Raw genomic sequence first — 27,396 nt, 5'->3', positions numbered from 1 at the left:
ACATATGCGATCTTGGCCTAACGTCGAACACCTATAGGCTCACGGTCTAGCGTCGATTCGCCATATCACTTGTAGACTTATATCCTAGCGTTGATCCATTATATCACTTGTAGACTCACAGATTAGTGTCGATCCCTTATATCACCTAATTAACATACAAAATACTATTGTAGTCTAATCACATTTTCATATACTAACAATACATATACATCCTATCACACAAAGTACATATAATGTCACACATATTGTTGTGAGAAAACTCACCTGAATCTAGCAACCACAATCTCCAATTAGTATCCACAAACGAAACAACTAGCATAAACCTCCTAATATCAAATAGAGTTCAATCCTTAGTCTAATACTCATAACCATCAAAGTTTGACCAAAAGTCAAACTAGTCAAAAATTCAACGCTTAACAACCAGACACACCACGACCAACTCTGGACGCATTGTGTCCACTACAAGATAAAATAGTCACAATTGAACCCTGCTCGACACGCTACAACCATCAAATGAACGCGCCGCATCTTCTGGCTTAACAATCTCCTTTTTAAGTCTTTAATCCTTTAAGAAAAAAGCCCTAACTTTTCAGAAAACATCATATGAGGTTCTTACTGAATAAGGTTTACAACTTTATATAGATCCAGGTCTCTAACAAGGCCAACACTAACCTTAGATTCATAAAGAGGCTAAAAAGGTTGGAATCTTCATGCTCAAATCCAACTTTCTTAAGTCTTCAAAACAATAACTTGGTAAATGAAACTTATCCAAAAAAACTAGACGTTACTGTAAAAATAAATCTTTTATACTAAGTAATGTTCATTTTATTCCTAAGTTTCACAACCCTCTATTGTCCATGGGTTAATTCTCTAAGGATAATAATTGTTTCTTTAAACTTGACTCATTTGGTTTTCGTTTTAAGGAAATTCAAACGTGGAAGATCCTTCTTTCTAGCATAATCCCTAGAGGTCTTTATCAACTATCATTTAATCCAAACATATCTCATCGCCTAGTTATTCTCTTAGGCGAACGGTTAACCCCTAATACTTGGCATGATGGCTCAAACATCATTCTCAGAATATCCTTAGAGTTGGCCCAAAAAACTCAGAAATGCTATGACTTTCGAGAGGCGTTATGCGCCTGACACGCAATCCACTCGTCGCGCATTACATGATTTTCCGCCATTTACTTAAACAAAATCAAAAACTTGGCAGTTAGAAACATACCGGAAACAAGTTCTTACATGCCCTGTGAGAAAATCGGCCAAATTAGCATTTTATTCCTAGGAATTTTAATGTTTTACATCTTCTTTACATGCTTCACCTCAATGTTTGGGTCATGCCCAATTTGTTGACTTTATTCTATGAAAGATCATTGTTTTTTATTTATCTATAGTTGATGATTTCTCTCATTATGTATGGGTTTCACATTATTTCATAAGCGTGATGTTATTAATGTTTTTCCACATTCGAAACTCAAACTAAAAATCAATTATCTAGGAAAATTTTAGAGGTTCACTCTGTTAAAGACGGCCAATGATGGTGGTTGTGAATTCAATACTCATCATTTTACAAAATTTTATGTCAAAATGTGTACTTAAAACCAACTCACTTGTCCCCTACACACCACAACAAAATGGTGTTGTAGAACGAAAACATAGATACATCGTTCAATGGGTTTATTTTGTATGTAAAAATCAAATACAACTTTTAAGTTTTGCCTCAAAGCTTTTAACCATGTTGTTGATCATGCCATTTTTGTTTAAAGTACAACATTATAATACTTTCGAATTAATAATTGTTAGTGAAAGAATGACCCTACGTTACAAGAATTGTTCAATATACATGAAGATGGCAATAAATGGAAGAAATGGTTGAAAAACACATATATTGGGAAAACAAGAGCTGACAAACATATGGAACGAATCGCACGAGTAATGAAGAAAATATGTTGTTGAGCAGATTGATGACGCCAAAATATGTTGTGTACTTAAAACCAACTTACTTGTCCCCTACACACCACAACAAAATGGTGTTGTAGAACAAAAACATAGATACATCGTTCAATGGGTTTATTTCGTATGTAAAAATCAAATACACCTTTTAAGTTTTGCCTTAAAGCTTTTAACCATGTTGTTGATCATGGCATTTTTGTTTAAAGTATAACATTAGAATACTTTTCGAATCAATAGTTGTTAGTGCAAGAATGGCCTTACATTACAAGAATTGTTCAATATACATGAAGATGGCAATAAATGGAAGAAATTGTTGAAAAACACATCTATTGGGAAAACAAGAGTTGAAAAACATACGGAACGAATCACACGAGTAATGAAGAAAATATGTTGTTGAGCGGATTGACGATGCCTAAATGTTTTAATCATATATTACACTCTGGTGTTTCGGTTGACGTTCTTAAAGATGTTTCAGAAAGAAACACATAATTGTCTATAGCTTTGGTGATTTGAGCTTCGGTTAATTTTGTCATTTTTTTCACCAAATTTAGCTCAGGTGTTGGGCATCCTAGAAAGCATCCTAAGACGTCATGGTCAGTTCTAGTAAGATTGCATGGTCAAAGTCAACAAGAAGATCCAAGGAAAATTTTGGAACCCCAACAACATCCCAAGGGTAGCCTAGGACGTCATGTAGGATCTCCCAGTGTCATGTGGTGTTTTTTTTTTTTTTTTGGGGGGGGGTGGTCTTTAGGAGAACAAACATTCTTTATGTAAAAACCTCAACTCTCAATTTCCTAAGTATCTTCTCAAGACGCCATACACACCCGTAAGAACTTTTGGAGTCGTTTCAGGACGCCATGTCTTGAACTACTTGCATTATTTGATAAGTACTATAAGAAAGAATCTTTAGTATTTAGCTCGTACTTTTTCATCAATACTCGCATGATTTTTCTAACTTTTATAGCCTCCAAGGGTTCCAAACAATCCCTAGAACACTTCCGGTACATCCCTCTTGAAGATCAAATCCTCATTCCATCAATATTAAAGAATTATTTGACGATAAAGTCATCACCGGAAGCATGTTCATCATCAACATTATGCCTTCATATTCACCTACCATAAGCGGCTAATTCTTCCCACGATCGCAATCGAGATTAGGTTCCATATTATTTTTTTCATATAGTTTTTGGTTTTGAACGTTTTGGATTAGTTTGCAACTTTGTGAAATGTTTATGTTTATTTGATATCTTCTAGTTACTTGTTTCTATTAAACTGATCATCCTTTTAAGTGTAATGCCAAATCATCTATAACAATGTGTATGACTTTCTATTAAACTGATCATCCTTCTAAGTGTAATGCCAAATCATCTATAACAATGTGTATGACGGCAGGTACGTAAAAACTTTGTTTATACATAGATTTAGAGATAATTGGTAATTGTTATGTTATGTAACTCGAGCAAATTTAAGATCTAGCAATTACCCAAAATGAATTAGACATAGGAAAAAAAACATAAAATATCAACTTTTACCATATTGAATCAAACCCTTTATAATTACTGTTTTTAGTGAATTATTCGTTTTATAATATTTTCAAACAATTTGAGAACTACTAGCTAACCATAAGCTACTCATGGATTCGACTATTTTTTACCCTAGTTATTTAGTTCTTTTAAGGTTATTTTTCTATTGTGTGACCATGACTATCATTTCATACGAGAATTGGTTACTCGTGGATTTGTATCTCTACACTACATTTCAATAGATGATCCACTAGGGCATAGGGTGGCATACCACACTCACCACACTATTACATTGTCACGTCATTGGCACATCAATTTTTCTCTCACCCCATAAAACTAGTGGGTGACATACCACACATTACCACATACAACACACACACACATAGACAACATACATACACCCACTCCAACGGTCAAAAAGAAAGAAAAATGATGTGGTAAGGTTTTAGGTTGTCATCACACACGATAAGGTTTTAGGTTGCGGTAAGGGGGGGGGGGGTCGGAGCTATGTTCGCCGCACACTGCGGCGCCAAATCAGTGCCCATAGTGTGTGGTAGACGGTGCACCGACCGGTCTTAGTGGATTTCTTAAAAAAGGGCTTCATAAAGTTACGTTCAACGCGACTTGCTGACATCTTACTTGAGGGTGTGTAAACGTAAATATCAATGTTTTAAAAACCGGTTTGAACCGGCCGGTCGAACCGGTTGGACCGGAATTTGTAGAAATGAGCGGTTCAACTAGCACCGATTTTATGTCTATTTTTGAACCGGAATGAACCGGCCGGTTTTTACAAAAATCTGGTTTAACCGGTTAAAGTAAACTAGTTGAACCGGTTAAATTAAATAAAAACACATGGAAATAAATTATTTTCATAACAAACTTTGGTTTTTTTTCACATCTATTTAGATTTCTTTGAATAAAAACGCACGATAAATGTTATAAAGTTTTTTAATAAGTTTGTATTTATCTAAAATTATATTTTGTTTCCGTATTTTATTTCATTTTATTTTTGATGTACGTGGATTGGTATAAAATTTATGGTTATGTGTTTTTAATTTTCTGGATTGATATTCAACTTGTATTTATGTTTATTTTTAATGTTTAAACTTGTGGATGTTTATATGTGTGTATGAAAATAAGAAAAAGATAAAAAAAAAATTATAGATATCGGTTGTACCGACGGTCAAACCAGTTAAATCGGGTGAACCGTGAACCGATCATCATATCAGTTCAACTAAAAAATCGGTTTTTAAAACATTGATAAATATAGTAAGCAAATATCAAGTTAGACATTTTTTTTTAATTTTACGGATTAGGCCTCGTCAATAGCCAATCTAGGCCTTGTATTTAAGGCATAATTTTAGGTGCTATTTGTTTTTTTATAAAAAACATCTTCAAACCATTTATTGTTGCGCGGCGCAGCACACGCGCAGCACTTTCCCTCTCGCAGCAGTTTGTTTTTTGGAAGGCTTCAGACTACAAAACCTCTGCGCGTGTGCTGCGTGGCGCAGCACTTGACTTGCCTCTTCTAACCTCTTCAGCTTTCATTTTTTCCAAGTGTTTTTTTAAGAATTTTTGTATAACTTATTTTTTTTAAACTTTGATTTTCTTAAATTTTTATTTACGGATGTGATACAATTTATTTTTATAGTTTCCACGATTTTTTTTTAACTTGATTTTTTTAATTTTTTTTACTGTTTCTATTAATAATATTTTCAATTTCAGTTGAATCTTTTTTAACATTTATAATTTTTTACGAACTATGTAGACATCGTTTGCAATATTTTCTTAATTTTTTTTATTATTTTCTTTTTTAATGTTTTTTAAAATTAGTTTTTTTTCTAGAATAAAACTATTAGCTTCTTTTACATTTTTTTAAGTTTTGTTTTTTAAAAAGTTTTATATTTTTGTTTTTTTACATGTTCCTTTTATTATTATTTCAATGTTTTATGACTAGAATTATTAAATTTCAGTGTTGAAAACTATTTTCAGTTTATAAAATTAGTTTATTTAAATTTCAGTTTACTGTAGCAGTCTGCAAATGTTAAAAAACAAACATGCTTCTTATTATAGGCTGCAGCCGTTTGTTCCACCTCTTCTGCTACAGAGGATTGCAGAGGTGATCTGCAGACTTCATGAATTTTCGCTTTGAAAAAACAAATAACACCTTAGAATCTAAAATGTAAAATGTATAATTTTTTATAAAAAAAAAAATACATTTATGGTGTCCAAAATGACTTATTCCTAATTTGTTCGTCATTTATCCAAAATAATAGATTGGGTTATTTCCTATAATATTAACTTAAAATATAGGTAGTTTAGTAAAATATCTTAGTTTTTAAAACTAGTTAGATTAACAATTAGATTAACATAGAAGTTCCACATAAATTTTGATTAAAGAAATACTATAAGATAATAATTAATAGATTTATCAATAAAACCAAAATGCAGTGCTGGGCAAATATTAAAAATATACAAATTATAGTAAGGGAGGAGGGAGTTATTCCCTCCCAACCCACTGTCACATCACTTTTTCTCTTTTATTTTTCTTCATCTTTTCGAACCCACAACACACGGAAACCCTATCTTTTTGAAGCCACTCAACCCACTCAATTAAAAAAAAAATACAAAACAATCAAATGTAAAATCTTAATTAGCAATAGAGTTATCGGCAGAACCACTCTCGCTTCAACGAGTGGGTTGATTGGTTTCACTAACCCACTTCATCATCTCTCTCTACTTTCTCTTTCTTATTTTCTCTTGTACCATGTGTTTTAAAACGTGTACCTTGTTTTGTATTTTTTTCAATTGAGTGGGTTGAATGAGTTCAAAAAGATAGGATTTCCGTGTGTTGTGGGTTGGGAAAGATGAAAAAAATGAATAGACAAAAATTGATGTAACAGTGGGTTCGGTGGGTTGGGAGGGAACAACTCCCTCCTCCCTAATAAACAGTTATTTGTTAATAAGATGTAATTATAATTTAGAACTAAAAAAATTTTCTTTACAAAAAAGGTCTAAATAAAGTTGGGTAGAGTGTTTGATATTTTGGTGGCGCTAAAATGAACGTGTATGTCCTATACCATGCGTCTAGTAGGAGGGTTTCATTTAATTAAAATACACCAAAGAAAATATCTATTATAATACACGAAGATAATTTTACCACATGTCAATTTCTAATGAGTTTTAACACTTGTCATTTTTATGATATTTTTTAAATAAATAATATCCATGTCAATTTATGGTTTTTTTAAATTTTTAAAATTAAAAAACCACATAATACTTATACTTATATATGTAAAGTATCAAATATAATAAATATTATACTAAATTGTAATTAATATGTTTCTTTATTCCTTATTTTAAAATTTTATTTTAAAAAATATTTATTATTTAAATTTTAATATTTCATTTTCTTTAATCAATTCACGGGTTTTACATCTAGTAACCCAATATATGAAACGAACTCGATGAAATGAAATTTATAACTTTGAACGATAAAAAAGAAAACCAAATTGACTTTATTTAACCAGCCCAAAACTTCTTGATCTTGCTATTTGCTTATGTTACCCAATTTAAATTTAATGACTTTTTATTCACACTAATTATAATTTTTAATGAATATTATTTATTTACGATTTTGTAGGATAAACATTTACTATATTTGAATTTTCAAATCCTTTTGTCATATTGTTTTTTTCGAAGCGAGGTTGATTTATTGTATTGAATTAGTGTTACTATTATTTATGTCCCTATACGTATGAAATTAGAGTTACTTGTTGTTTGACAGATGTTAATTAAGTCGATTTGTTGAGTAAAGGTCTAACTTAGACACAATCTTAAATCTGATTGGATAAGAGACATCAATCTTAAACCTGACTGAATAAGAGGCATATCAATCTTAACAGTGGCAATTTTACTATGGTACCCGTAGTGATACCAGCAACGTCTGATTTTTCAGACGTAATACAAAAAATTTCGAAATTTGTTTTTTCTACTATCATGACACTACTAAAATTTTCCGTAACACCCTACTATGAAATCATACGTCCACCAGAATAAAAGAGATATCAGAGAGACATGACCGAATCAAAAGGTTTAGAAATGAAACATAATTCTAAACCTCTAAACAACAATATTATGTTTTTTTTAAGTAAAACAACAATTTACTCTTATTTTCAGCTCAAAATAACAATATGCTTATTTTTAAATCATGTCAACTACTTATATTTATTCCATCACCCCTCCCTAAACCTCAGACACTAATAGCAAAAAAAAAAAAAAAAAAAAAAGCCTATTCACTAATCGTTGCTCGAAAACTAGGGGTGTTCAAAACCGGATATCCGAAAATTCGGATATCCGTATTTCGGATATCCGAAAATTCGGATAGTGAATTTTTGATATCCGTATCCGTATTCGAAATTTCGGATATCCGAATTTTCGGATACGGATACGGATATTAAATCGGATATCCGTAAATCAAAGGTTTCCAAAAAATGAAAGTTTATGCAATTTATGTTTTGTGTTTACGTGGGCACTTGGCAAAAAAATTAACGCTACAATTAACTTGGTAACGAAACTAATAAACAAAAAACTAGAGAAGCATTGTATTTCCGTATCAATTCATCCTCGTTGTGCCTCTATGTTATGTGAGTGCTTTTATAAGTGACATATATTTTCTTATTGCAAATTGCTTATACATACAGTGCTACTAGCCTACTAATTTCTAGTATATACTTTTCAAACAAACTACAATCACAATAACAAATTCAAATATATATAATAGAGAAAGACAAACTACCCGATTAACAAATTCAAATATATATAATAGAGAAAGACAAACTACCCGATTATTTGATGACAACTTCTCAAGTCGTTATTAACTTTATAAATAAAATTTAACTTAACACCACATTTCACTATGGAGATACCTATGACGAAGATGAACATATTTCATCAAAAAATCTCCATAGTTTTGGCATAAGAAAACATAAAACAAAATATTAGTGAAAATAAGTTACTAAATTTATCAGCATAACACTTTCGATCGAATGTTAACAATCAAACTCGAGACTATATATTACTACTTTCCACTTTTCCATATTAAAATAGTAAATATAATAAGAAAAAAAAAAGATTTGGGATATCGGATATCCGAAATATCCGAAAAGTTACAAAATACTATCCGTATCCGGATCTGAAAACATGGATATCCGAATTTCGGATATCCGAAAATTTGGATATTTTCGGATACTGATTTCGGATATTTCGGATCGGAATTTCGGATACGGATATTTTTGAACACCCCTATCGAAAACCATTTGTTGTGTGTGTGTGTTTTTTTTTAAATTTTTATTATATGAAGTATAAATTATCATATAATATGATACTAAAATTTTAAGCTTTTTTATATGGTGGTCTAAAATATGAATCACCTCAACATGATAAAGAAAAGAAGAAGGTTGTGAACAGATCAGCATCTCCAACATTATCTGCCTCCCACTTACAAAAAATTATTTATGTTCATGTTTGACTCACTCTTCCAACAATCCCTCACCAACTGGGATTTTATCAACAATCATAATATTCTATGGAAGAGGGTAGTTACACATTGTTGTACTTTTTAGGTAGTATAGATGTGATTTCTGATTTTCATATGCTATTTAATTTTTTTATTAGCTTAATTTTAGATTCAATGTAAATATAAAATTGTCGATATTAACATACTAAACTGTAACGCATTCTTAAGATAGGATATCTAAGAAAGGCAAATGGATATATAACAGATTGTTAAGGTAGGATACCAAAAGGATAATATGGGTAGATCACAAACTATTAAGGTTGGATACGTAAAAGGGCAATATGGAAATATTGGGAAGTGCCATAAGCCTAATCAGAGGGAAAGGCCAAGAACAGATAAAGTAGGCTAACAACTCTATTTAAAGAAAAAGGTGTCACAATTTATATGGTAAGAAATATATTTACAACGTTCAAACAAAAAAGGGACTCATATCACATAAAAGAATCTTGTATATCATATTAATTCCATCTATATCAAGTTTTATCGTTTAACAGTCAGTGGACCACCTCATGATTAAAAGACCATAGAATTAAAAAAATATAACTTTTTTTTGTAGTGCTACAAGATCGAGTACTTATGTAGAATTTGCCTATTTGGTATTATAACATAAATAGAATATTTTCCTTTTGCGGTGTAGCAATTGAATTAAAAAATGTTCTATAAATTAGGTTTGTTGGTTGCAAAATCCTCGAAACAGTTTTTATTTATTTTTGCTCCAGCTTCTTGTTAGTGCTTTGTCTTTTTTTTTTTTAATATATGGTTAGCTTGTTTAAAAAAAAATAATAAAGAGCATTATGAATCATTACATAGATTTGAAAAAGGTCAAAGTCTTATAAGGGTAAATAACTTAATCTATTTTGTGTATATATTCGTCGCTTGTGTTTTTACACATTCTACCATTGAACTTGTTTATGGTGTTCAAAATATATCATTATGACAGACTATTATAGGTTTATCCGTCTTCCGACGACTTTAGCTTCTCGTTTCAAAGATCAGATGTTCGTAGATGGCATCTGCAAAGACGTTATTTTTCAGTCAATTTTTTTGCTGAGCAATGTCATTTTCACAGATGATATATGCGAAAATGGGTTTTCCCAGCAAAAATCTATAAGGAGAAAAGACTACACCTACGAATTTGCTAATAAAAATGTCGTAATTATGTTGTTACCAAATCAAGAAAAATTAGTTTCTGCAAGCCGCTACAAACATAGCGGTTGCACAAGTGGGGATGAGTCGGAAACCTCGGGGTAGTTCCAAATTTATACGTAAAAAATGCATTACTCAAACCCCTCAACAAATATGAAGCAAATACGCTCTTTCAACCTTTATCATAGATGGTCTGATAATAGATAAATAGGGTTAGGAAAATTGAGTATATGTGTGTAATTTTTAAATTATAATGCAATTAGTGTATGTATACTGGAATGAGTAAATATTTATTAGTTTGGTAACAATTCTGGTGGAAATATTTTGAAAATTAATTCTTTTTACGTGAGTTGTTGTCGACTAAGAAATACATATTTATTCTTGTATTTTTTTAGTAACAATTATAGCGTCTATATGTAAAAATATAAAACTATATCTATATAAAAATTGACAGTTATTTGTTATATATATTTGCTATGTTAGAAACTCGTGTATTACACGTGTCGAATTTAAGAAATATTAAATAGTTAGTGACGAAGATTAAGGAATTATAAACCGATAATATGACGATCTATGTTTTGACGAAGATTAAGGAATTATAAACCGATAAATGGGCATTGTTTCAATTTTTTGGAAAAAGGATATACTTTTAAGTGTTGTACCTTTAAAGTACAATGTTATAATGTGATAGTGTGCATATTTTTAAGCTGTCATATTAATTGAGTGTAATATGAAAACTAAAAACAAATAGAGTAACACAACCATATACATAGAAAAAATTAAAATTAGTTAACCAAGTAAGAGAGACCAATTATAGCTTCATATAACATCAGGTAATACAACCACGACTTAAACATGTTCCAAACCAGATGATGTACTAAACTAACCCAAATGTTGCCAATCTTCTATGTGTTTTAAACACAATGTCTTACTAATAAAAAAGTCAAAACTACAACTTGTAATATAATAAAATTAAAATAGGAAGGACTCTTTTCCCTTCCATAGTCTTGCTATAATTGGGCAACCTAGATGGCAATGTCATATTTCATTGTTTTATCGATATATATTAGAGTAATAATGAAGACTTCTTTTATAAAAAGATACTCACCTTAAGTTGTCTATAAATAATCATATCATATATACTAATAAATATAAAGAACAAGAAACTTATTGTTTTTCTTTTGAGAGAAAATCGTAAATATAGACACAAAATACAAAGCCTCCTACCAGGCCGGCTCAACCAATTTGGGGCTCTAAACGAACCAAAAAATTGGGGCCCTTTGACATTACTATACTTAATATTATAAACTCTCCTCATTTATCCGGGCTTGGGACCGGCAATAATAAACTAAAAAGTTTACAAATGGCGGAGTTAATTTTTTTTTTTATGTATATGTTTTTTGTGAATATATTTTATGACATAAAGTTAATTTTTCTAGCCTTTTTAGATGCAAATTCTTTAATGAAATTTCCATAATTAATTTCTTTTACTAAATGTTTTTCAGTTGACAAAATAGCTAATCCATTTAATCTTTCTTGTGACATTGTAGATCTTAAATAATTTTTTAACAGTTTTAATTTCGAAAAACTTCTTTCTGCAGAGGCAACGGTTACAGGAATAGTTAACATAATCCTATAGGCAACATATGCATTTGGAAAAGAACTAAACTTTTTAAGGTAATTAAGTATATTAATAATTGTATCACGTTCTAAATGTACAATATGTCTTAAAAGTTTTAGTTCATGAAATAAATCTAAACCATCAATATCTAAGCTATCATCATGCTTTAAATATTTTTCAACATTTAAACAATGTTCTTTTAAAGTATTTTCATCAAATGATTTTAATTTTGCTATACTAAATAGAAAACCAAAAATATTTTTGAACTCGTTAAATTGCTCAAATCTACTTTTAAGTGAAGTAATGGCTGTATCTACTATATATAAAAAGTAATCAGTTTTAAATAACTGAATAGGAGTTTTAATAGTTTCATTAGCAACATTTTCATCATATCGTCTATTTCTTTGAATGATACGTTTTTCACGAAATTCAGGTTTTATGTTCATTTCTAAAGCCAATTCTTTTGCATAATCTAAAGCCTTTTCAAATCCGTTTTCTCTATATTCTTCAAAGAAACACAAAAGTCCATTTAATTGATCTATAGCATCATCGATACACATATCATTTGATTGCAAACTTTTACTAATAGTGTTAATAGCAAACAAAACATCATACCAAATAATCATTCCTAATAAAAATTCATAGTTTTCAAGTTCATATGTTGCTAAACATTTAGCCTCACTTTTAATTTTTTGATCTCTACAATTTTTGGATAATTGTAAAAGTGTGTTTCTTAATTGTGGTGCTTGGAATCTAATTGCTTTTACACTTTCTACCCTACTTTCCCAACGAGTTTGCGATAATGATTTAAGTGTTAGGTTTGATATATTATCTTGTAATATTTTCCACCTTTGAGTTAATGAAGCAAATATCGAATATATACGTTGTATAACTCCAAAAAATTCACTAGTTTTATCACACGAATTAGCCACATCACAAATTACTAAATTTAAACTATGACAACCACAAGGAGTGTAGAATGCTCTAGGGTTAATATCTAACAATTGTTTCTGTACACCTTGATGTTTTCCTTTCATATTTGATCCATTGTCATAACATTGACCCCTAACATCATTTATATCTAGTCCTATATTTTTAATTTCATCAACTATAGCATCATATAAGCCTTTACCGGTTGTATTATCTACAATTAAAAATCCTAGAAAGTACTCCTTAACTTCAATTGGAGTTGTTGAAAGATCTAAACATCGTAAGATAATTGACATTTGTTCTTTATGACTTGTATCGGGAGTACAATCAAGTATTATTGAAAAGTATTTAGCCTCTTTTATTTTTTTAATAATTTTACTTTTAACTTCTTCTCCTGATAAACTAATAAGTTCATTTTGCATATTGTGTCCAAGATAATGATTATGAATTTCTTTGTCATTAATTCTCCCAATATGTTCTTGCATAATAAGATCAAATTCTGCAATCATTTCAATTATAGTTAAAAAAATTACCATTATTTTCTTCATAAATCTTTTCATTTGTTCCACGAAATGCTAAATTATTTTTTCCTAAAGTTTTTACTACAACAATGATTCTTATTAAAACATTTTTCCAATGTTCTTTTTCTTTATTTATTTGTTCTTGGATTTGTTTGTCAATTGTTTATTATTTGCTAATCTAGTTTCTAAGTCAATCCATGACCTCATATTAAGAATGTGTCTGTTACTTGATTCGTGTCTTTTTAGTATACTAGAAATATTGTTTCAATCATTATTACATTTATGTGCTAATGAACATGTGGATGTATTCACATTAAATAATTTACAACAAAAACAAAAAACTCTATCTATATCTATGGAATAAACCAACCATGTTCGTTCGTATTTTTCTCCATTTGGTATTTTTTGCATATAAAGAGATGTACTAAAACTTCTTAAATGTTAATCTTTTGGAAATTTAAAATCATAAATCTTATAGGACCTTTTTCTACGATTAAATCTCTTAAATTAGTACTAATATTATTCCATCTACTTTGATCATATATGTTTAAAGGCATGTTATCTTTTTTAATACCAGTTTGTTCGTTATCATTTTCAATATTAGTTTGTTCGTTATCATTTTCACTATTAGTTTGTTCGTTATCAATATCAATATTAATTTGTTCATTATCATTTTCACTATTAGTTTGGTCGTTACTTTCACTATTAGTTTGTTCGTTATCAATATCAATATTAGTTTGTTCATTATCATTCTCGATATTAGTTTGTTCATGATCATTATTATCAACATTAGTTTGTTCTTGTTCATTATCAAAATTAGTTTGTTCTTGTTCATTATTAACATTTTTGTTTGATGTTAAAATTTTTAAAAATGATCCTTTTTGTGATTCAATAAAAGCTTCTTGTTGCATTTTCCTTTTCCTTTTTAAAGCCCCGGATTCGTATTTTCTCTTTGACATTATTATATATATATATATATATATATATATATATATATATATATATATATATATATATATATATATATTAAAGTTGTGAAAAGTTTTAACAGTAAACCTGAGACATTTTGGCCAATTTTGGTCCCTTAAATTACATTTCCGGTCCCTCTATTTTTGTTTGTGTCACTTTACCGCTATAGATGACACTCCCGGTTTCTTCCTCGCTTTACCACCGCTCGAAGGCCAGAAGATTCGTCAGCAACAACCGTTGGCTTCTTGCGTAGCCTTCCCAGTTCCCACCGCCTCTCTTATCAGGTTCGCCTCCATACACCTTTCCTTCCCCCTTTCTCTGCAATCGACCGAGACCCTAGGAACGACAATTGTGAGGTAGCGTCACATGTTCTCATTCCGATTCTCCACTCACTGCCTCAACTGCAGGTAAACACTTTAATATAACACCGTACTACCGTCTGAGCGCCATCTCCATCTTCACCAACAATCACAGCAACAGAAGAAGGACCTCTTTCTTCCATATGTTCGGTGGTGGTGAGTAGGGCTGTGGAGGAGGACACCGCTGAGGCCGGAACAGAAGGTTATTGGCTTCGAATCAAGTCAGATTCTCCACCGATATCAACTATACAAAAAGAGAAGCAGCAAGAACGAAGTTAGCTCCTTCAAGCAGCAAACAATTCCAGGTTTGAACTTTTTTTTTTCCAAATTAACGATTCTGAAGTCGATCGCTATGGAAATCATTTGCAAAACTGATTTTATTTCTTCACTCTACAGTTCCGTGAAATTAATTTTATGTATTCACTTCTACTGAGAGGGTTACCACAGGTGGTATTCACTGCAATAGATGGTATCAATTTTTTCTTATGCTCTTATCTCTTTTGGGCGATGTTTATTTGGAGTTTGTTCTTCCTGATGTTTGTGTTTGTTAACTTAAGCCCTAATTACAATGTGCGAAGGAAGACTGCATGTAGCTATATCTATAATCCAATGTTTGGATCCGTGTTCATGTAACTATTATGAAGTTGGACCAAAGGCGATTCATTGATTGGCAAGGTCGAGCAGTTGCATTAAGTACTGGTAAAAAGTGTTTAAGCGCCTCAATAACTTGTCTAACCTGTAGAATGAGTAAGTACAATATGTACTTATTCTCATTTACAGGTGATATCATGACTGTAAAAAATAGACTTCACAACTTTCTTTATTTGGGTTTCCCATGGATTGTAATCTTAGTTTTTGTATGTATTTACTATTTAGGATGATGATGGCGGTGAAATTTGTAGAAGAGACTTGAATATCTCCAGGATTTCTGCCGATATTTAAAAAAAAATCTATTCTGGAACTAACTTATTTTTTGTTAGGAGTTTACTAAGTTTTTATGCTTTTACAATGTTGAGTTTACTAAGTTTTTTCCTGTCGGGTTCTTATTTGCTCCTATGGTCGTTTTATTGCTCTTATGCATCAGTTCAATCAGGTTACACAATATTTTTCATTGGAATTCTCACATTTATAAGGTTTTATCTCCGTTTCACATGTATAGATTCCTCAAAAAAACGCAAACCGGGGGTTGGAAATCTTTAGGGGGTATCTTATTATGCATCACAGGTAAGCGTTTTTTATATAAATTCAAAATTGTCCTTCTTTTGTCTAAAGTGTCGATTTTTAATATAAAATTTTTGTTGTTTTACTTTTATTTCTAGGGTCGGTGGCCATGTTTGCTGATCTTGGGCACTTTTCTCAGTTGGCTATCCAGGTTTGCTGATCTTTACTTCTTTTTAAGGCTAAATAGTTGATACAGATATAACAATTGAGGTAATAACAATTCCGTTGGAATTGGAATCCGAGATTCCATTCCGTCGCCTAATAAACAGAATTCAATTTCGTCTTTTATATGTTATATACTGTTTTTTTAGTTACAGAACTATTTACCAAAATGTATCTGAAAGCTGCTGCTACATACTATTTTTATGGTTACAAATTTTTGATTCTAACATTTTTGGACCAAACTTCCCCTGGATACTGTTTCTATAGTTAAAAATTTTGATTTTAAGATTTTTGGACGAAACTGTCCCTACATATTGTTTTTAAACTATAAAAAAATTGTTTTCAACAGTTTTAGACCAAACTGCCCCTGCATACTAATTTTATAGTTAATTTTTTTTATTTTAACAGTTTTGGACGAAAATGCCCTTGCATAATGTTTTTATACTTAAAAAATTTGAATTTAACAATTTTGGATGACATAACTCTTGCATATCGTTTTTATAGTTAATCTTTTTTTGATTTCAACGGTTTTGAACTCAGATTGATGTTGAATATATTTAAGTAGTAAATTGAGTAAATTGCGATATACTTTGCATTTTGTTTTTATTCCTTTACCAAAAAACAAAGTACATAGTCATTTTTTGTTTAATATACTATGTTTAATATACTATGTTTAAGTAAATTGCGATATACTATGTTTAATATATAGATTGGTAATAAAATGAATGAACATTAATAGATCATAAATTTGGGAAATTGAATTTATGAAAATACTTTTTTTTTCAGGGGTAGCTGTTGCCTGGAAAGCTACAAATGTGAAAACTGGAACTACAGTGGTCGTATTTGGACTAGGTGCAATTAGGCAAGTTGTATGATTATATAAAGATACAACTTTAAAAGGGCCCATAACAGTAAAATGTGCAATTAGGCAAGCTGTATGATTATATAAAGATACAACTTTAAAAGGGCTCATAACAGTAAAATGGGACAGTGTATGTTTTCTAAATTGACTTGCCCCATAACAATAGTTCATCAAATGACATTTACAAATAACAAACAACGGAAAAAAATTGTCGCATCCGACCCCCGCAACGTGGGGGTCCCCACCTAGTTATTATTAAGTATTTTATTAATAATAACAATGAACAATCACCAAGACAACTACTATAAGTATAGAAGATATGGATTAGAAGTATACCGCCCCTGAGATAATGAAAATCTCAAATCTGGAAAACTGAAAACTCAAATTCGTTCCAAGTTCCAACCTGATTCACTGATTGTATATTTTGTAATCTGTTGTAATCAATGAACAATTCAATAAAAAAATTAGATAACCAAACAAATAAGAAACTGAAATCTGAAAAGTATTAACTAATAAGTAATAACTATTAACCCTAACTAGCTTTAGTTATCAACATGATCCATTAGCTAATGATTAGTTATCAACATGTTTATTTAACTCTTCTCATAATTAAAAAAATGAAAAATAACTTATAATACAAACTAAAATAACTTATAATACATCCACACTAAATGTAATATATCTCAAAGCTAGTCATTCAAATATGTGAAGTTCGTGGTTAGGTCATCAAATTAAATAAACATCATAAAGTATACTATATGATTATTACGTACTTAGTTGAATTTTAAATCTGAAAACATTATATTATGCTAGATTTGTCTCATTCTTGCGTATGGTTTGAAACTTTGGATCTTGTTTTCGGATCTCAAATGTAAGTAAAAAGCAAACACAAGGGACGAAAAGGTAATTTACTTAATTTTTATTATACAATGTACAATAAGCATCACTAGTTGTACCAGCTTATAACATGAACAATGCTTATTGTAATGTACAATAAGTCCAAAATTTGATGGTTGTTATCAAGGAGATATAACTTAGAAAATCACGTACATGAATAATGCTTATTGTAATGTACATGTATCTCTTGCTTGAAATAATTTTCTCATCATCTATGACACAGAACAGATGGATCAATATCAAATAACATGAAAAAATAATTTTCTCTCATCATCTAAACTAAACAAACTACATGTCTACACTCTACAGTCTACAATACAATCAATATCATATGACATGAAAACAAGTTAACAAGATTAGAAGAAGAACAGATGGATCATGGAACTTGGAAGAAGTCGTTTATTACCGTTTATGGAGATTGGAGAAGGCAAGCTTCAATGGAGAAGGAAGAAACTGTATGCAGTGCAGCAGTGGAGAACTAGAAGGAAGAAACTGTATGCAGTTGTGTGGCAAAACTTGTGTTGTGAATCAGAACTCAGAAGTCAGAAGAAGAAGAAGATCGAGAAGAGCAGGGCAGCAGGCAATGAGGGCGCAAACACAGAAATCGTATAACTTATGCAGTGGAAGAAGAAACGTCGTTTTTTTAGCCGTTTAGAGCCTTAGCCGGATTAGTGATATAATACATGGACTAACCCTAACTTTGATTTACTATGCATTAAGCCGGCTGTAACGCCCGTGTTTCTAGACTAGACATTAATATTTACGTAATAGTCTAGGTTAACCTTTGTGACTCATCTTGACGAAATGAAAAGGAATTATGTGATTATTATGTGAATTATGTGTTTTATGTTTAATTATTAGGATTTAATTAATTAAGAATAAAAATGAGCGTCGAAAATAAATATTAGATAAATTCGATATCTATTAAGAAAGTTGTAGTGGTCGTGACAAGGATTCCGGATATATATAAAGAATACCGAAATCCGAGTTATAACGAAGAAGTTATGACCTGTCGAAGTTCCGCGACAAAACCGGCACGGTGCTGAATGACGTAAAAAGTGAGTTTTTGATAAACTACTTTTTAGCCTTGGTGATCTAAATGAAAGTCGTAGTGTTCGTTAAACCGAGAGTATGTATAAAAAGAACGCCCAAATCTGACTTCGTATGAGGAAGTTATTATTTTTCTAAGTTTTAGCTTAGCAGTAGACAACTAAAAACTCGAATTTTAGATCGAGTGATTTTTAGCCGACACAACCTAAACGAGAATCGAAGGTAGGGATGGCAATTTGGCCCGACCCGGTGGGGAACCCGGTTGACTCGTCCCGATTGGGGATGGGTATTCCCCGCAAAAACGGGTCTCGGGTATGGGGTCGGGGATCCCCGCTAGACTAAAACCGGGGAAGGGGCCGGGTTTGGATATATCAATCCCAACCCGCCCCGCACCCGCTTTGATTTTATATATATATATATATATATATATATATATATATATATATATATATATATATATATATATATATATATATATATATATATATATATATATATATAGGGGAGGGTTAATGCGAAAATGCAAATAATTTACAAAAACAAGAAAACAAGAAAAACCTATGATATTGTGTCACCTCAACATTATATTTTGGAAAATAATTCATCCAAACTTTGAAATACATGATGATAATCGATGATAGATGAGAAATTGTTTCATATTAGCAAAATATGATTTTTAACATTTTTATTATGAAAACATGAATTTAAAAATGATTAAGCATGTGAAAAAAAAATTATTAAAACCGTCTTTAAATATATATTACCATAACACCATCCAATGTAAACTTACTATCTTTAATTTATTGCTCATAAATTTATTTTTTTATAGTAGTACATATGTTTGATTTTTATAAGATAAAGTCTGTTTTCGCGTTTTCGCAAGATATTTATGTTTTCGCATGAACCTACTTATATATATATATATATATATATATATATATATATATATATATATATATATATATATATATATATATATAGGGAAAAGGGAATATACATTACAGCCCCACCTAAGCTTAGGTACTAAACCTCTTGAAAATACATTGTTTTACTATATAAAGCTTATGGTTAATGGATTCACGATTAATACTTCAAGATGTAAATTCAAGATCGACACAATAGGATTTAGGGTTTAGGGTTTAGGGTTTAGGTTTAGGGTTTAGGGTTTAGGGTTTAGGTTTAGGTTTAGGTTTAGGGTTTAGGGTTTAGGGTTAGGGTATAGGGTTTAAGGTTTAGGGTTTAGGGTTTAGGTCTAGGGTTTAGGGTTTAGGGTTTAGGTTTAGGGTTTAGGGTTTAGGTTTAGGGTTTAGGTTTAGGGTTTATTAATGTTCACTTGGGTGAAGTAATAAACGATAATGGAGGAAAGAAAACAGAGATGGTAAAACGATAATGAAAGAAATAAATGTTATGGAGGATGATATATTTACCAAGTGAAACCAAACCGAGTATATTTAGCAAGTTAAAACGACATATTTTAGAGGTTTAGTACCTAAGCTTAGGTGGGGCTGTAATGTATATTCCCTATCCCCATATATATATATATATATATATATATATATATATATATATATATATATATATATATATATATATATTGGTAATTGATTATTATGTAGCCCATAATTTCATTCGTCAGAGTGTTACAATCCATAGTTCATATAGAGTCCATTATTGATAAGTGATTTCCCATTCCAATTAATGTTTTAATCCTAAATTCCCAACTCCTTTTTCGCTGGCGCTGCTATTTCACTTCGTTTCTGGTTTTCTGCCTTCATCTCACTCGTGTCGTCGTGCATCCCTATCAGCGACTCCCAAGTAGGTATGTGTGGAAGTTTCCTTCAAACTTCAACATTGGATGATTTCTAGAATACCATTCTACACATGTGGTTTTAATTTATCAAGAATGGGTGGTAGCATGTTTGTCAAGAATTGATGGTAGCATGTTTGTCAAGCTTGGATGGTAATAGACAATTGAATTCATACATTCATTTGCCTATAAAAGGAAATGAAACCAAGCTTATTAAAAAAAAACAACACACCTCAAATTACATCTTCATTTTTCTCTCATATTCATACAAATATATATTTGATATATTTGTTTTTCTTTCCTCTATCTCTGTAAACACTGAATATTATAGTAAATTGGTTCTCGGCTTCCTCCGCCCGTGGTTTTTCCCGATTTGGGTTTCCACGTAAATATCGCGTGTTTTTTCTTTTTATCGTTCGATTTATTCTTGGTTGATTATTCAAATAGTTTTATATTCCGTTGAATCGCTATCGTGATATTTGGGTTTTATACTTCGATCTTGAAGTTATCGATTATTTATTGTAGTCGATTTGTCTAAAATTGGTATCAGAGCTATCCGGGTTTTCCGATAACGATTCGTAAAAAACTATTTTCAACCATGTCATCGATAAAGTACGATATTCCTTTACTTGACAGAAACACAAGATTCCCTCTCTGGCAAGTAAAGATGAAAGATGTGTTGATCCAAATGGATCTCCACAAAGCACTATTAGGAATGGAGAAAATGCCGGCAACTTGGTCGACTGAGGAAAAAGAGATGAAAGATCTGAAGGCGTCGTCGCAGATCCGTCTGCATCTTTCTAACGACGTTCTCCAAGATGTGTTGAAAGAGACATCCGCAGCGGCTCTCTGGCTAAAACTCGAGCAGCTACTTATGACGAAAAGCTTGCCCAACAAGCTACACTTGAAGCAACGACTTTTTAACCTAAAGATGGGTGAAGGTAGTTCTTTGTCTGATCACCTCTCTACCTTTAAAGAGCTTGTAGGAAATCTGGAGAATATGGACGTCAAATACGAAGATGAAGACTTGGCGTTATTTTTATTATCTTCTCTCCCAGACTCCTACGATCACTTTCGTGACACCATTATCTATTCTCGGGACACTCTTGTCCTTGACGAGGTAATGACTCCTCTTGATTCAAAGGAAAAGATGAAGCAGATAGTTGGGAACAGTAGCAGCGATTCTAAAGCCGAAGGTCTCAACATCAGAGGGAGACCTAACGAGAGAGGTAGCTCTTCACAAAACCGATCTAGATCTAAGTCCAAAGCCAATCGCAAGTATTGCAATTATTGCCACAAGAAGGGACATCTGATCGATGAATGTTTCAAGTTAAAGAACAAGGAGAAAGCAAAGGCAATCGCAAAGGGAAAAACAACCAATAACACCGTTGAAGCCGATGTTGCCGAAACTGGTTCCGATGGCAAGCTTCTATCCGTTTCAGACTACGGTTTAATGACCACGAGTGAGTGGGTACTTGATTCAGCGTGTACTTTTCATATGAGCTCCAACCGAAGCGTTTTTCATTCATATGAAAAGGTTAACGAAGGCCACGTTCTAATGGGTAACGACACTTCGTGTCGTATTATTGGACGGGGTACACTCAGGTTCCGCATGTTCGATGGCGTTGTTCGAACGATTCAAGATGTGAAGCACGTATCCGGTCTTAGGCGAAATTTACTAAGTCTCGGTACTTTCGAGAAGAAAGGTTACGAGTTTGTTGGCAAAGACGGGAAACTCCATATTTTCAAGGAAGGTTCTGTGGTCATCCGAGGAGTTAGAAAATCCGCAAACCTTTACATTATGGATGGGCAAGTTATCTCCGGCGAAGTCTCGGTATGTTCTAAATCCCTCTCCAACGCTGATCGCTCTCGTCTATGGCACCTCAGGCTCGCTCACATGTCATACCATGGTATGAATGAACTAAGTCGAAGGGGGTTGCTCGGGGAGCACAAATCAATCGAACTTGAATTCTGTGAAGATTGTGTATTTGGAAAGCAGAAGCGAGTGAGTTTTATCGGTGGCAAACATACGACGAAAGGGCCACTTGACTACATACACTCTGATTTATGGGGACCAGCGAAGGTTACATCGAAAGGTGGAGCCTCTTATATGCTCACGATCATTGACGATTTCTCAAGAAAGGTATGGTCGTTCTTCTTGAAGTCAAAGGGAGAAGTACTCCAAACTTTTAGAGATTGGAAAGTATTGGTTGAAAAGCAATCAGGTTTTGAAGTGAAATACCTTCGTACTGATAATGGACTGAAATTTTGTTCTGAAGAATTCAACTCCTATTGCCGTAGGGAAGGAATTACGAGGCATCGCACCGTAGTTCATACACCACAGCAGAACGGCGTAGCGGAACGTATGAACCGCACCATCATGGAGAAGGTCCGATGCATGTTATCTCATTCGAAGTTGCCGAAGTCTTTTTGGGCCGAGGCCGCTTCAACCGCATGCTACATTATCAACTGTTCCCCTTCTCGTGCTATTCAAAAGAAGACCCCATTTGAGCTTTGGTCCGGCCAACCTGCTGATTACACGAAATTGATTCCATTTGGATGTCCAGCATATGCCCGAGTTGATAATGGTAAATTGGAACCGAGGGCAATTAAATGCGTCTTTCTCGGATATCCGACAGGTGTTAAAGGGTTCAAATTATGGAGCCCGGAGCTAAGCAAGGTTTTGACATCTAAAGATGTGACCTTCGATGAAAAAGCCATGCTTCATCCTGTCTCCAACATTCAGACCAGAGAAAATGAAAATTCGGAAAAAGACAAAGTTCGAGTGGAGGTGGAGTTTCCTTTAAATTCATCTTTCGAGGACCAGTCTCATGAAGGTGTTGAGGTTTCTCAACCCTCGAATAATCAACATTCCTCTTCTCATGAGCCAGCCGAAGCTCCAATCCAACCTCACAGTCCCTCCATTGCAAGAGATAGACCTCGCAGACAGATTGTACCTCCAAAGAGATATGTTCAAGCCAATTCTGTCGCTTATGCACTTACAGTTGCCAATGAAGTTGAGTCTGTTCTGGAGCCCACAAGCTACAACGAGGCCATTCAATCCAAACATTCTAATAAGTGGATGGTTGTCATGCACGAGGAGATGGAATCTCTTCAGAAAAATGGCACATGGGATCTCGTTCCAGCTCCAAAGGGTAAGAAGACAGTTAAGTGCAAATGGGTCTACAAGTTGAAGGAGGCTATCCACCCTGGTGACAAACCAAGATATAAAGCTCGTTTGGTAGCCAAAGGCTACAGTCAAATCGCAGGTATCGATTATACCGACATTTTCTCTCCGGTTGTGAAACACACGTCAATACGTGTCTTGTTGGGATTAGTTGCCTCTCATGACTATGAATTAGAGCAACTTGATGTTACTACAACATTCTTAAATGGTGTGCTTGAGGAAGAGATATATATGCAACAACCTGAAGGTTTTGTAGCTCCTGGCAAGGAAAGCTACGTGTGCAAATTGAAGAAGTCTCTTTATGGCCTCAAGCAATCTCCTCGACAATGGTATAAAAGGTTTGACTCATTTATGACCAGTCACAAGCTGAAAAGGTGCACCTACGACAGCTGCGTTTACTACAAAAAGTGTGACGATGGTTCAATGGTCTATCTACTTTTATACGTGGATGACATGTTAATTGCAGCGAAGAATATAAAGGAGATTCAAAAGATAAAAGACCAGTTGAATGCTGAGTTCGATATGAAGGACTTGGGTGCTGCCAAGAAAATTCTAGGAATGGAAATAGTGCGAGACAGTAGTGCAAGAACTCTATACCTTTCTCAACAAAGCTACATTGAGAAGGTTCTGCGCTGTTTCAATATGCATGACGCAAAAGAAGTCAGCACTCCTTTCGCAGCCCACTTCAAGCTATCATCCGCCTTAAGTCCTACCACCGAAGAAGATATAGCATACATGGCAAAGGTACCATACTCCAGCGCTGTAGGATCTCTTATGTATGCTATGATTTGTACACGTCCAGATTTGTCATATGCGGTAAGCATGGTGAGCAGATACATGGCGAATCCAGGAAAGGAGCATTGGGTTGCTGTTAAATGGATTTTTCGCTACTTGCGAGGTACTTCCTCTTTATGTCTGCGGTTTGGAAAAACCGATAATGGAGTACTTGGTTATGTGGATTCCGATTATGCAAAGGACTTGGATAAAAGACGATCGATTGCAGGGTACGTGTTTACTTTGGGTGATTGCGCAGTTAGCTGGAAAGCGCAGTTACAATCTACTGTAGCGTTATCCACCACTGAAGCCGAATACATGGCTGCTACGGAAGCAGTGAAGGAAGCCCTCTGGTTGAAACGGTTGATAGGTGAGCTTTCAAACAAGTTATCTGTTAACACTGTTTTTTGTGACAATCAAAGTGCAATATTTCTGACGAAGGATCAAATGTTCCATGATCGAACGAAGCATATTGATGTTCGTTATCACTTCATCAGAGATGTTATTGCTAAAGGCGATATTACAGTAAACAAGATCAGCACCAATGATAATCCTGCTGATATGTTCACTAAAAGTCTTCCAATAGCCAAATTCAAAGCATGTTTGGATTTGGTGGGTGTTTCAGATCGTATTTGAGCCTGATAGGCTCGTGGTGGAGGAAGTATATTTACTTTTCGAAATCAATTTTTTCTCATATGGTGTTTGCAGATTCTTATAGAGATTTGGAGTATGATGAGCTGTTGATAAACTGTTTTGCATGATCATTGTACAAGTTAAAGTTTTTTCATCCTGTCTCATTTGAAGTCAAGGTGGAGATTGTGGAAGTTTCCTTCAAACTTCAACATTGGATGATTTCTAGAATACCATTCTACACATGTGGTTTTAATTTGTCAAGAATGGGTGGTAGCATGTTTGTCAAGAATGGATGGTAGCATGTTTGTCAAGCTTGGATGGTAATAGACAATTGAATTCATACATTCATTTGCCTATAAAAGGAAATGAAACCAAGCTTATTAAAAAAAAAAAAAAACACACCTCAAATTACATCTTCATTTTTCTCTCATATTCATACAAATATATATTTGATATATTTGTTTTTCTTTCCTCTATCTCTGTAAACACTGAATATTATAGTAAATTGGTTCTCGGCTTCCTCCGCCCGTGGTTTTTCCCGATTTGGGTTTCCACGTAAATATCGCGTGTTTTTTCTTTTTATCGTTCGATTTATTCTTGGTTGATTATTCAAATAGTTTTATATTCCGTTGAATCGCTATCGTGATATTTGGGTTTTATACTTCGATCTTGAAGTTATCGATTATTTATTGTAGTCGATTTGTCTAAAGTATGCTTTCTGTGTTTCGTTTGCACATTGTTGATTATTATTGTGGTATTTTCTTGTGATTATTATGATTAATATTTAATGCACGACTTCATCAAATTCTTGTGATTATTTCGAATAATTAATAAAACCTACTAGGCTACTATCAATATTGAGACAAAATATTACATTATTGGAACATAAATTGAAAACGTCATTATCCCATATATATTCTTGTTTACTTCTCCATCATTATTCAATCATTCATGAATGTGGTTAACTGGTTATAGAATACCTTTTTTTATATATACCAGAGAGTTATTTAGATTGTTTTTTTTTTGTTTGAATATTTATTTAATATGGTTATATAATACATAATGACAACAGCCTATTCAAACAATTATTTTTTGTTTGATAAAGTGATGCACTAATACGAATTGTGTGTGTGTTTTTTTATAGATGGCTACTTCAGAAAATGATAAACAACCAACCATGAATGATGAACATGAAGATGATAATGAACCGGACCTGTAGAAAACGATACAACTACTGAGCATCCAAATAAAAGGTTGAAATCCGCTGCTTGGAACCATTTTATTCCAATTTATATTGATGGTTTTCGCAGATGGGCAAAGTGCAAATACTGCCAAAAACAATTGACTGGTAGATCTAATGATGGAACAACACATTTGAAAGATCATTACAGGATATGCTTTAGGAAAAATACAAGGGACATTAGGCAACATATATTAGTTCAAGGGCAAAAAACTATTGATGGTAAAGCTTATATGAGTAAATATTCCTTTGATGCTGAAGTATCTAGAGATGAACTAGCAAAGATGATTATAATTCATGATTATCCGCTCTCCATTGTTGAACATTATGGTGTTCGAAAGTATACTGAAAGTCTTCAACCTTTATTTAAGGTGCCTTGTCGTAATACAGTCAAGGGCGATATAATGAAGGTATACGAGGATAAAAAATTTCAAATCTTGAAATGTTTTGAAGAGAATGATAGTAGGATTGTTCTCACGTCTGATATGTGGACTGCAAGTAACCAAAAAAAAGGTTACATGGCAATCACAGCACATTATATAGATGACAACTGGAAGTTACAAAATCAAATTATGAGTTATTTACTATAATTAATGTTATTATTTGTAATTTATATTGGATGAAGTTTTGAAGTGTTATATTTTGTTTAATGCAGCTTTATACATGTGCCATCTCCACACACTGCTGATGCATTATCACAAGCTATGATGGAATGTTTTTTGGAGTGGAACATTAACAACAAATGATGTCAACATTAACACTTGACAATTGTTAAACAAATGATGCCATCGTCGACAAGCTTCTAGGTACGCTTACTACTTCATCGCTAATTTTGAAAGGGAGAATATTTCATATGCGATGTTGTGCACACATAATTAATCTTATTGTACAAGATGGATTTTCTGTGATTGCCAATGCAATTGAGAATGTTAGGAATAGTGTCTCCTTTTGGACAAGTTCT

The 27,396-nt window shown here is 32.6% G+C and overlaps 1 protein-coding gene and 1 long non-coding RNA gene across 2 annotated transcripts; one reads left to right on the top strand and one right to left on the bottom strand.

The window, feature by feature from the left end:
- Nucleotides 1-11,615: 11,615 nt before the first annotated feature.
- Nucleotides 11,616-14,233, bottom strand: LOC145106800 (uncharacterized). Its single transcript, XM_079043731.1, has 3 exons — nt 13,849-14,233; nt 13,133-13,252; nt 11,616-13,024 (listed from the first exon to the last, which is right to left on the bottom strand). The coding sequence occupies exons 1-3, from the start codon at nt 14,231-14,233 to the stop codon at nt 11,616-11,618; spliced, it is 1,914 nt and encodes a 637-aa protein (XP_078899857.1).
- Nucleotides 14,234-15,027: 794 nt separating this feature from the next.
- Nucleotides 15,028-16,883, top strand: LOC145169288 (uncharacterized). Its single transcript, XR_013742407.1, has 3 exons — nt 15,028-15,826; nt 15,922-15,974; nt 16,772-16,883. It is a non-coding gene; the product is annotated as an uncharacterized LOC145169288 (long non-coding RNA).
- The last annotated feature ends 10,513 nt before the right edge of the window (nt 16,884-27,396 follow it).

This window comes from Lactuca virosa, chromosome 4 (assembly GCF_052849685.1).
Source record: "Lactuca virosa cultivar CGN04683 chromosome 4, Lactuca_virosa_CGN04683_v6, whole genome shotgun sequence".
NCBI lineage: Eukaryota > Viridiplantae > Streptophyta > Magnoliopsida > Asterales > Asteraceae > Lactuca > Lactuca virosa.
The sequence above is the reverse complement of the archived record's forward strand: the minus strand, read 5'-3'. Positions and strand labels throughout refer to the sequence as shown.

Excerpts from the sequence above, each read along its gene's own strand:
- LOC145106800 (XM_079043731.1), bottom strand. The coding sequence starts at position 14,233 with ATGTCAAAGAGAAAATACGAATCCGGGGCTTTAAAAAGGAAAAGGAAA. Across the intron at positions 13,253-13,848 it reads AAATGATAACGAACAAACTG|AATTTGATCTTATTATGCAA; the intron begins GTATTAAAAAAG and ends AAATGATTGCAG. Across the intron at positions 13,025-13,132 it reads ATCAGGAGAAGAAGTTAAAA|ATCTTTCAACAACTCCAATT; the intron begins GTAAAATTATTA and ends TACGATGTTTAG.